The sequence below is a fragment of the Chelonoidis abingdonii genome, chromosome 22 (assembly GCF_003597395.2).
Source record: "Chelonoidis abingdonii isolate Lonesome George chromosome 22, CheloAbing_2.0, whole genome shotgun sequence".
In the NCBI taxonomy this organism is placed as follows: Eukaryota; Metazoa; Chordata; order Testudines; family Testudinidae; genus Chelonoidis; species Chelonoidis abingdonii.
Genome location: NC_133790.1, coordinates 4,849,159 through 4,861,553, shown reverse-complemented (window position 1 = coordinate 4,861,553; position 12,395 = coordinate 4,849,159). Strand labels below are relative to the sequence as shown.

Here is a 12,395-nt window from a genome sequence, read left to right as displayed (position 1 = left end):
AGTAAGGGGGTAACTCCCTTGCACCAGCTACTTGGATTGTGGGAAGCAGGAAGAATAGTCTCTGTGGGACCAATGGGGAGGAAGACGTGGGAAGTGAGTGGAGAGCGTGCAGAGTTTGGCTCCCCCCATCCCATTGTACCAGCTACAGTTGCTTTTCCAGCCTCATGGGTGATGCATGCCACACCGGGTGTGGACCTGGCACAGGGTACTTCCCCCTGGGAGTAGTAGGAACCTGGAAGACAGATTCTGAGTCACTCATACTGCCTGTTTCTTGGGGTTCGAGGCCATGCCACACTTGGGCCCTTGGACGGTACATTCACTTTGGTGTGGAAAAATTCTATGTAGAATTGTCATGTTTGTGTTGCGGCTGTCACTTGTGGTCCATGCTGGGGACCGAAACTTCCCATAAAAGGTCTTGGCTGGAGTGGCTCGGAATTTGTCAAAAATTTACAAATTCCACATTTTTGCACCAAAAAAAAAAAAAAAAGCCTCTCATTTTTGACCAGCTCCCAGCTCAGAGTGGCCGGACCAAATGCCAAGGGGCAAACTCCCATTTTGTTTTGCAATATAAAAACTATTTGGGGTCTTATAACAGACTCCTCTCCCCCACCCTTAACTGGGTATTTTACCTTGTTATTCCTATCCTGCCTTGTCCCCTCTTTATGATACCCATTTTGTAATACGTCAATACTCAATTGCGGATTCGTGTGGGTCACCCCGAGACCATCAAATCTGCCTTTAAACTCACATTTCATTAGGGATTTTTTTAAAAATAACTTCTGTGGGAGACTAAGTCAGTGCAGTTAACGATCTCCATTCTCTGAGAGAGCACAAGAAGAATTCAGCAACCAAACGCAGCAATAACAAAGAAATCAGCATTACATCAATCAGTCTTAAATAATCTCCCAAGCAGAGGGGAAAACTGCTGAGAGTTAACTTAATGATACAGCAAAGCAAGGCTGCACGCTGGCTGGCCATGACTGTGAAACACTGATGTCCTGCGCTAACAGTCGGGAGAGGGACTAGAAAGGGTTGGCTTTCGTGGATATGACAGTCTTGCTTCAAGGTGCCCAAATTGCTAACCAAAAACATCCCAGACCCCTAGCGAGAAGGGCCAAAAGAGAGGCAATCTAGGGTCACCCAATGGAGTCTCCCTGTGGCTAGCAGGACGGCAGCCTACCAAAACTGAACAGCATCCAGCTGATTCATCTCTCCTGGTACAGTAACACCTCTTGAAAGAGCTGTAGCAGCACTGCACAATACACACCTAAGCCCAGTCCACCTGGAGCCACCGGGGGCAGGAATTTCTGAAGGGACAAGTGGTTTTGAGCACCATACTACTGGTGGCCCAGCTTGAGGCAGTTTAAAGGGACTTGATTTTAAGAAAGGGCTGAGCACTTGTCCCTTTTAGGGGCATTTAACCATGTGCTCGAAGCTAACCACGTGCTTTATACATAGCAGCAAAGATTCAAAAGCCAGATGGGACTACTGTGATCCTGACCTCCTGGATAACACAAGCCAGAGACCTGCCCCACAATAATCCCTAGAGCAGATCGTTTAGGAAACAGCCCATCTTGATTTAAAAACGACCAGTGATGGAGAGTCCCCCCAGATCCTATGTGCTCTGCAGATCAGAGAAGAACATAAGCACCTGCTTCAGATTAAACACATACTAAAGTTCTCTGCTGAATCGAGACTTTACGTTCTCTTGACCTTGGTTCCCCGTTGTAAAACAGGGATAATAATATTTCCTTTCTATAGGTCGCTTTCTCAATCCCGTCTGTTTAGCCTGCAGGCTCTTCAGGACTCTGACTGTGTGTTTAGATAGCACCTAGAATAATGGGGCCCTGGATTTGGGCCGCTCAGCTACACCCCAAAACCAAATAAATAATGAATAACGTCGCTGGCTGGGGCTCCTACAGGAATACAAATCATGAAGAATAAGGTTTGCATTTGAAAACCATCGACCGGCTCATGGATGATTTGCAAACAGAGAGAGGGGGTCAGTTCCTTATGAATATTGCTCACACTGGATAATTTAACCAGCCCCATTCGCTCTCGTTCTGTTTCTCGTCCTGCTTGTAGCTTGAGAAATCGTGAAAAGGGCAAGTCGTTTGAGAATAAGTTATCCCCTCCTCTCCCCCATTGCAAAAAAATGTTCTGGTTCAGACTGAGATGTGAGTGTGGAGTCAGATTAGCGTGACCAGATGTCCCAATTTTATAGGGACAGTCCTGATTTTTGGGTCTTTTTCTTATATAGGCTCCTATTACCCCCTACCCCTGTCCTGATATGTCACACTTTCTGTCTGGTCACCCTAAGTCAGATCCTACCACAAAACAGGCCATTCCACAAAAGCGCTCACTCCTCCAAATAAGAATATATCTGCATTCAAAATGCAGTAAATCCCCTCACTCTATGCTGGGAGAGGCCCATCTTTCAGTTACAAATTAGACTGTTTCAGAGCAAATGTTATTGCTTAGGGCATCAGGATGGCTTAACAGAAAAACACTCAACTGCCAGTGTGCTCACTGCTGCTGGTTGACTCACAAAGCATGTTTCTCCTTGGGCGGAATGATTTTGTGGATATCCATCTTTTGTTCCTGTTGACATGGAGAAATTATTTACTGAGTTAATATTTTACGGGGAAAGAGCTCTTCCCTCACTCTGCCTCTAAAGCCCCCGGAGGGACAATAGCAACACTGCCCTGAGGATGTAAAAGATGACAGTATGACTTGGCTAGAGCGATAAAGAGCTGCTGCTGTGCTTAGCGCAGGGAAGGTCTGAAAGGGACGGAGCAATAGCTTATGGGAAAAGTCATAGAACACAGTGAGGGCAACACAGGGAAGAACAGTTTTCATGCACTTATGCAATTAGCCGTGGAACTTTTTGCCATAAGATATAATTGAGTCAAAGACATTAGTAGGATTCATTGAAGGCACAGTCATTTATATGGCTAACAATAGTATCCAAAGTGAAATAATACGGTTATTTGTCACAAAAGAAGATGTTTGGAAGGGTTATAAACCCTCATGGTCCAGGGCATAAGACAGCATCTCACTGGAGTCAGGAAGAAACTTCTCTGTGAAGAGGTTATTTGGTCAGTTCCTTCTGCAGGATTTCTTGCACCTGCCTCTAAAGCAGGTATTGCTGGCCAGTGCGGCTAACAGGATACTGGACTTAATGGACCGCTGGCTTGATCTAGTCTGGTAATTTTTATGTTCTAATGAAGCTCCAGAAGAAAATACCTCCAGGATTCTTTCATGTCCATGGATCCTGATGAGATCTGAAAGACTCACAGCTAGCAAACTGCATAGCACTCAGTTTATGTGCCTCTGAAGTATGACTGGCTAAGTTGACCCTGTGAGGAATTGAACCTGTGACTATAGGGAGTTTAGTCTCATGCCTAGAGCTGGTCACTCCTAGAATTAGAAGAGACCGTCCCTGGTAGGCTTTACCTTACCAAACCTTGCTCAGATCAAGACCATGAGAACTCTATTTCAAATACATTCCAAGATTCTCTATGATTTCAGTATCGAAACGCTGAGCTCAGTTTAATTCTATGGAACCCATTTGACATGTCATTGCAATAGTTGTAGCTGATACAGCATGGTAGAGTTTCCAGACAGGCACTCGACATATTCACTTACATCAACGAATGCCCATCCCCTCGTTCTCCTTTGCGCAATGGTTCTTGAGTAAGTTCGTTCATTAGAGCAGTTTATTTAAACGTCTTTATCCCACTGAGTTTTAAAAAAAAAGCCCACACAACAAAATGTATGCACTAACGATACAAAACATTTTGTTCTGCTGGCTAAAAATCAAACAGTATTCCATGTTTATTCTGGGCTTCCTACTCATCTGACTGGGCTAGAATGTATTCAAGCAACTAGTAGATTAGCTACCATGTAGCTATATTGTACAGCCTAACTGAGGAAAGCAAATTACACATCTATAATTGATGTAATACATCTACTTACATCCTCTCTCTCCCCCTGGCTTGAATCATCTGCTGACATATTTTTTTTCTGTTTATTTAGACATGGCGTGTGTATTTTTCATACAGCTAGGCCTGCGGGTCATTGAGATGAGGCTATTCAGCATGTTGAGTGCAAGCTGGTTGGCTGCTCAGTTGGATTTGCAGCCGGTGAACTAAGAAAGTGAGGCCACAGCCCTGTGTGCTCAGCAGCAAAATAAGTAGAGTTTGGAGCAGCAGGGAGAAGGAAACCTGTGTCTTCCCAAAATTAGTTTGCTGGTGGGTTTTGTTTTTGTAATTGTAGCCCTAGGAGATGGCACAGGATGCACAGCAAAGTGATTTCGGCAACCACACATTGGGCCGTTGCTTCTGCTCTGCAGGAACCCCCAAGCACTCCTGCCCTCCCAGACTGTAGTTAGCACCAATTCTGCTCTAGACACCTGGCCAGCAGGAAGTGGACTGGCTCCACTGACTCTCCTCCCGTAGGCAGTATAATGACTTTTAGTCACTCAGCCAGGATCAGGCTCACAACCTGGAGGTGGAGAGCTCAGTGGCCTATTCCCAATGCCCAGAGACTCCCGCTCCCTTCAAATGTAATTAAGGCAAATTATTCCTTATAGAAGCTCTGCCGAGTTACCTTGGATCAGTAACAGATGTCAGGTGTTGGGGAAAGCCCCAGCCAGACATTGTACGGGCCATGGGTAAAACTGAGGCCTGTGCAGAGAACCAGCCTAACACTTTTACACTGCTTAACGTCCCCAAACCAGGCTAAAGTAAGCGGTGCAGGAACCTCAGGTTGGCCTGCTGCACAGGGCTGGATTTCATCGCTGGACTCTTCAGGGGTAGTGTCACGATGGCCACCTCTAGGCTTGGCCAAACAGGAGTTCAACCAGCTGGCCTGTGAGCATGCCTTTGCTCTCCTCAGTGTGCAGGGGTAAAATCTTCAGTCAGAGATATGTTGGGGGGGGGGGGGGATTATTATAAATCCCACCCTGCCCCAGACTGAACACAGGGGACATGGTCGAACTGAATTTTTGATATATATAAACAGACAGCTTTAAAAGTCAGACGAGTGAAACCAATTTACAAACAGCAAAGGCCGGTGACATTAATGGGCACTCTGAGCGCTCCCATAACAGGCTGTCAAGTGTCATTTCTCACTTTATGAGTCACCACCGAGTTACTGGGTGAGTGTAAACACCAGGGCCAGGAAGATTATATTAAAAAAAGTGCTCTTGACCCTCAGATTCAGACCAGGGCTCAGGTATGTTGGTTAATGCTGTAAATAGCCCGTGAAGACTCTGAATGCCTGCTTGTTTGCCACTGAGACCTCAAGGAAAGCTGAGATTTGGGAAATTGATCTGTGTGCAGACAGCTCTGCTGACAAGGGGCGAAATTCACTGCACCTGCACAAAGCCAGAGACACCAGAGAATCCTTGGCGCTGAACCACCTGGTGTGTACCTGCGCACAGGATGCAAAGACCTGGCTAAGTATTGGTATCCTCCTTTTATACATGAGGAAACTGAGAGGAAATTATTTGCCTGGGTAGCCATGTGAGTCAGTGAAGGAGCCAAAAAGAACTCAGGAGTCTGGACCTGGAGCCCTGTTGGGGACATGGAATCCAGACACATCCTGTCCTTGTTGACTGGAGTGGGGGAGTCTCCCAAAGTGCTGTTTTCCAGGGAGCCCTGGGAATGATGGGGGATTTCAGTGCCCCTTCTTTAGACATGTATCAGAGGGGTAGCCGTGTTTGTCTGGATCTGTAAGAACAGCAAAGAGTCCTGTGGCACCTTATAGACTAACAGACGTTTTGGAGCATGAGCTTTCATGGGTGAATACGTCGGAAGTGGATATTCACCCACGAAAGCTCATGCTCCAAAATGTCTGTTAGTCTATAAGGTGCCACAGGACTCTTTGCTGCTTCTTTAGACATGGCATTGACCACTGAGGAGGCTTCAGATCTAGCTGAGAGTCACCGCAGTTGTGGTTCAGCCCCGGGCGAGGCAAGTTAGGGGGACAGTTCACCCCTCAGCTGGGCCTTTGCCTAGCACGCCTCCAACAACTGACCTCGGCTAATCCAGACATGAGCAGCATGTTCCCACGAAGTCCCCGGAATGCCCGGAGAACATGGCCACTGCTGCCCCATGCTTTCACATCAGCGAGCTGTGGGACCCCGGCACTCACAGGCTGAGATCGACGTAGAGTGGGGCAGCTGTTGTTAGAGACGCTTGGCACTTCTACAGCACCTGCCTCATGGGGATCTCCAAGGGCTTTGCAAGCATCAATAAACTAAATCTCACAGCACCTTCTGCCATCTCGTAAAGTACAGGCATCATCATCCCATTTCACAGATGGGAGAGGCACAGGCACGGAGAGAACGGTCACCCAATTTTCCCAGCTCCAGAGATTCCAGGGGAGTTACTCTTGATTTACATTGCTAATCTGGCCTGAAGTGATTTATCCAAAACAGCTGGGACTAGAACCCGGATTCCTGACTCCCCATCCCCTTCTATAACAATTAGGCCCCACTCTCTGCCTACTGTCACTAGGACTGAAGCTAAGGTTGTGTGCTGAGCCACCGGATCATTGCACTAGGTAACCAGGCACTGTGCTAAATAAAACATGAATTGCTCAGAATCCAAGCAAATGAATTATTTCCATCTGGAACGCGGATGCAAATATATTTTAAATTGCCAGCTGCTTTCATCCAAATATATTTTGCAATCTGATTTCTCTCTGCTTGCGGTTTTCTTTTCTTTGGTCTTTTTTTATTATTATTATTTTTGCATTTACTTATTCTCTTGTGTCTGTTTATTTTTCTGGGAAGGGTTCAAAGGGGAAAGGGATCACTGGCGAAGTGGAAGGACAATCTGCATCAAAACCCATGAAAGTGGCCAGAAGGAAATTGAAGCCTTTGATTCAGCCATACTGCTCATCCGGAACCCATACAAAGCCCTGATGGCTGAATTCAATCGGAAGTATGGCGGTCACATCGGATTCGCTTCTCATGCACATTGGAAAGGCAAAGGTAGGCACGTTACCGCGATACTTTTTGTGCCAGCGTCACTCGCTGATTTGGGTTGGCGGGAAAACCCCACCCATTTGGAACAAGTCTCAGTGTTTTGTGTCAGCATTTTCAAAACGAAACGTGTCGATTGTTTGGATTGAAACGACTTTTTGTTCCGGAAGGGCCTTCAAACGTGCACAGTAACTTGTATGCAGGCTGAGTAATGCATGCCCCTGCCCTCTAGTAGCCAGGGGATGAAGAAAAGACTGAGGCTAACATACACAATGCTCCCTTTGGGTGTGTTTTTCAGAGCTGTGCTACAGTACGGTTGACAGTTGTAACATCTGTGTATAGTACATGAGGGCAGAGGACATGACAGGATTGCAAGGGAACTAATGACTTCTCGTAGCCAGCAGCTTAATGTCTAATAATAGTATTTGCCCTTACTTAGTGCAGAGGCATAATCAGCCCCCTATTACAGATTTCTATATTAAGGCACAGACCACTGAGGTGACCAGCCCACAGCAGGTGGTCGGCCTGTGACCGACCTGGGACTAGAATCCAGCAGTAGAGTTAAGTGACATTTTTAGACAAAACTTTTTTTCATTTAAAAAATGCAGATTTGGGGACACCAAAACGCTTTGTGTATTTGTGACGGTTCCACTGACTGGTTTAGGTTAAGAAAGAAAACCCCAACATTCAAAAAGTCTTATGATTTTGTTTCAACATTTTCAAAATGAAATGTTTTGATTTTTTTGGATTGAAACAACTTTTTGTTCTGAAATTGGCATCAAATTTCTTCTAATGCATTCAGACACATTTTAAAATAACGCTTGATGTAGAAATGAAACATTTCACTTCAGGATTTCATTCAACCCAGAATGATTTCTCTCTCGCTCTCTTTCTCAAACTTGTTGATTCACTGAAAATTTCAAAACCATTTATGTTCGGTTCAATATTTTTCCTCATTTTTCGGAACTACCAGCAAACTGAAAAATCCACTATTCTCCCAGGTCTCTCTCTCCTGGACTTCTGATTTCCATTCCGCAGCTTTTAGCACGAGACCAGAGACTTTGTGCTCATATTTTGCACAGAGGGGAATTTCACCAAGAGAGCAAACTCAAAGGGGGACTAGATATGGAGAAAGGGAATTCAGCCTTTAATCTGGGCAAACTGTCAAAGAAAAGATGTGCCCAGCTCTGGTGCATAGAGTTTGGTTGGTTTGGCTGGCAGAGGCAGACAGAGAGGATGCTGGGACTGATTGTCCCTATCTTTTAACTCATCGTACAATCGAGATAACACTTATTGGGCTGCAGTAGGCTTGGAACAGCAGCTTTTGCAGCTGGATCTCAAACACCCATCAGAGCCATTTACTCCTCCTCCATTTGGAGCATTTTCCCTTAAACAGTGGTGTTAGCAGAGGGTGACACCATCACTCCCATTGGACTGTTCAATTCAGCCTTCCTATGTGCTGAGCTAAAACAGGAAACAGAGGATGTCCCAGCAAGGGCTGCCTTTTCCTGTGGTGTTAAACCAAAACAAGTAGCTCATTAAGGCAAAAGCACCTTCATCCAGGTACCATCCACTGCTTTTACACAAGCCCAGCCTGATTTCAATACTCTACCGACCCGTGGGACTTAAATACTTGTAAGAGCCCATTTGGAGGCCTCACTTTCCCAGATAAGCTCCGACATGGCCCTGAATCTCTGCTTGGTGGAATGAAGGAGAAATCCTCCAGGGTTTTCCCCTTTGAAGTGAGAGTTGCTCTCAGAAAGGGGCCTGGCCTCCTAGCCAACATCGCTATTATCAGAGCATTGCTTCAGGACGATGCCATAAAATACTGACTTGATGATCTTTCCCTCTGAGTGATTGGACATTCCACATAGGAGCCCCAGCAGGAGAGAATCCTCCCCTAGACAAATCAGTTGCAGGCTTTTAATTCTGCGCACCCAGCTGCTCTGGAGAAAGCACCTTTCCCATCCATGCACAGACACATATTGTGGATGCTTGTTAATTATAGCAATTTACAAATTGCTGTTGTGAAATTGACTTCATTGGAAAGAGTTAAAATATTTAGCTTGATTGAACATCTGCTACCCTTAATTCAGAGTTTATTTAAGGGGATCTCTTTTTGTGTTGTTGGTATGTGCCTGGATTTCATTATTGCCACGTGCACTGAAATGCAGTCTCTCTCTCTCTCTCTCTCCTCCTTGCAATGCCACCAATACCAGAGACGTACCCAAAGCAAAACCCCAGTGCTGACTGCAAACCAAACTTGGGGAAAGATTCTGCCTTTTTCAACCCAGCTCTGAGCACAAGGTGGTGCGTCAGGGGCACCGTCCCAGGAGGAATTGCTTCCCCATTGGCTCTGGGGCAGTAGCGATTTGCTGTTAACTTAGGCCAGTAACAAATCACAATCCCGTTTCACACCAGCTCACCTGGGCCCGGGAGGTGAAGAGTGGAGCCTCGTTTCTGTCCACTCCTCACCCATTTGTGCCATTGGGAAGTAGCTGGGATTTGTGTGTCCAGGAAGCAAGGCCTGGGTAGCCCATGCAGGTGTGTAAGGGGGGTTGTGCTCTGTCATATCCCTCCCTGCGGGCACATGAACCAAGTCACTATCTAGCCCTCAGGCTGGGGCCGTTCACAGCCCATCTTGTGCTTCCCTCCGGGGTTACATTTTAGCAGTTTAGGCCCCTCTCTAGGACTGATATGAAGGCTGAGGGAATACAGGCATGAGAGGGTGCTGAGTCTTTCTTTGGAGTATGTGTCTCCATGCCCTGGTCTCTGTGCTGAGGGTGCTGACAGCAGTGCTGTCTGGAACAGCGAGCGGTAGGGCTTTTGGATATCCATTCAGGCAGCCTCATCTGCTGCTCTCCTTCAAATGACTGTCAGAGATAGCAGGCTGGATTTTATTTTCAATTATCCAGAGCGACTCCACCAAAGTCACTGGAGTTCTCTTGGACTTACATCCATGCATGTGAGATCAGAATTACACCAATCTATACTTGATGGCTCCTTAAAAAGGATACAGGTCAAAGGCAGTTGTCCATTTCTCCAGCTACTGTTGATGTTTAGGGGACAAAATTCCTGCAAAGCTCTGCCCAGTTTGTATAGCTCAGGGAAGGGTAAATGTCAGTAGGTGGCCAGGCAGGCCATTCCCCTATCTGCACCAGTGGGGTCATTTGAAGATTTCACTATGCACACGTGGGCAGGTTTTCAGGTCCAGTGAGCATGTGCATATTTTCATGCCTCCCCACATTGTGCCCACCCCTGAAAGCTTTTCCTGTAACATACTGGTCTGGGATAGCCAACAGCTCCAGATATTCTCTATGTAAACTTGTGCCAGTTGGGTAAAGTGCTCAGCATGATTAACCGATCATAGTAGCAATAATTATGCTGCACAGAGAATGTGGAGAGAGGAAACCTCGGAGAAGCTTATCTGAGGTGTTAGAACAATCAACACACAAAGCTGAGGAGAAGGTGGGAAAAATCTGTCCACAAATATTCTCTCCAACGCAAAAACTAATTTCGATTTGGATTTAAGTCAAAATAAACCACCATGTGCTCTGAATAAGACACATATTTTTAACAGCGAGGGTAACTAACTGGTGGAACAACTTGCCAAGGGATGTGGTGAAGTCCCCATCATCACTCGATGCCTTTACATCAAGAACAGATAGCTTTCTAAAGAGTACACAATGGATCGATGACAAGATGTGGGTCCGATGCAGGAAATAGAGGGCGGTGTTAGGCAGGAAGTCAGACTAGGTGATCACAGTAGTCTCTTCTGGCCTGGAAATCTGTGAAACTATAGAACTGCAAACCTTTCAAGTTCACTTTCCATGAACGTTCAAGCACCTCATCTTTACCAGCATGAATACTCATGAAGAGCAACATTTCCTAGTGGACTGTCCTGCTTGTGGAATTTGCAACTAGCGCTGTGTTGCTTAGGTACAGGACTCATCCCAGCAGAGGACAAAACCAGAATTCAGAGTGACTAGTCAACGCAGTGCAAACCAGATGCACTATATCCGTCTGCAGAGGGGGCGGCACACAGTGCCTCGGCATTATTTAAGGCCTTGTTTGAAGGCTGAAGTGGGAAATAAGTGGCCTCTGCCCATTCTGAATATTTGCAGTAAACTCTTAACGAATAACCCGCAGAGCAAAAATTATTCTCTGCAGAAATTCACTGGTAAACCTGAATAGAGAATCAATATAACAATGGTGCAAACTGAAAAGAAGGCAAAATTTGTCATAGGAATTATCTATTGGAAATCATTCACTCAGCTCTGCCCGCTCCTGGATACCTGTCCCAAAGCAGTCCCCATTCAGAGGGACTAGCCAAGCAGTCGCACTGCCGATTGCAAGTGCCAGAGTACAAGTGAGCCCAGTAAAAATGGGAAAATATGTCTTAGTGCCCTAGCAGGTTTAGAAACACAGGACCTAATATTGCAGAGTTATGGTTCTGTCAATAACTATGAAACAGTGCAGTGAAGAAAGGCTGCTTTCATTGCAATTGGCATTCATGTGTGTTCTATTAATCTCTGCAGCGGAAAGGAGAGAGGCAGAGAGGGAATTGGAGTAGGGGCACTAGCGCAGATTTTTCTTTTTTACTACATGTGATTTTTTTCCCCCTCAGGGCTCAGGGGGAAAGACTGGCAGGAAATATACCGGCTAGTTCTCCAAACTATTCTAACTGCAGAATCGGCCAAGGTCGGCTGTAGGCATGTTTGGGGCTGTGCGCTTTTCTGGTCCAATTCTCACTTGGCAGCTCACATTCCAGCCCACTCTCCCTCTCCAGCAATGGAATGAGAGTGGTGAAACCTTGCCCCACCCCGTCCCTGATCTCCTGCTTGGTACCATTAAGTCCCCATAAATTATACGGCTGACCACTGAGGAGGGGGCTGCAGCCTGGGGCTGTGGGTTGGGTGTCGGGGGCAGTGTGAGGGCTCCAGTTGGGGGTGCAGACTCTGGGGATGAGGGGTTTGGGGTGTAGGATGGTGATCCGGTCTGGGACCAAGGGGTTCGGAGAGCAGGAGGGGGATCAGAGCTGGGGCAGGGGGTAGGGGTGTGGGAGAGTGAGGGATCTAGCTGGGAGTGTGGGCTCTGGGGTAGGGCTGGGGATGAGGGATTTGGGGTGCAGGAGGGTGCTCCAGGCTGGGACTGAGGGATTCGGAGGACAGGAGGGGACCAGAGCTGGGGAAGGGGATCGGGCCACGGGTTTGGATCAGGGGTGCAGGCTCCAGGTGGTGCTTACCTCTAGCAGCTCCCAGAAGCAGTGGCATGTTCTCTCTCCATCTCCTACATGGAGGTGAGGCCACACTGCTCTGTGCGCTGCCCATCCGCAGACGCCAGCACAACAGCTCCCATTGGCTGTGGTTCCTGACCAATGTGAGCTGCGGAGTCAGCACTT

At 46.8% G+C, this 12,395-nt stretch overlaps 1 protein-coding gene across 2 annotated transcripts in view; it reads left to right on the top strand.

The window, feature by feature from the left end:
• WSCD2 (WSC domain containing 2) overlaps nt 1-12,395 on the top strand; it is a 138,493-nt gene that overhangs the window by 117,857 nt on the left and 8,241 nt on the right. For both annotated transcript variants that reach the window (XM_075059827.1, XM_032800624.2), the window contains one exon: nt 6,803-7,003. In XM_075059827.1, coding sequence (XP_074915928.1) covers nt 6,803-7,003 — 201 coding nt within the window. The remainder of the gene's footprint in view (nt 1-6,802; nt 7,004-12,395) is intronic.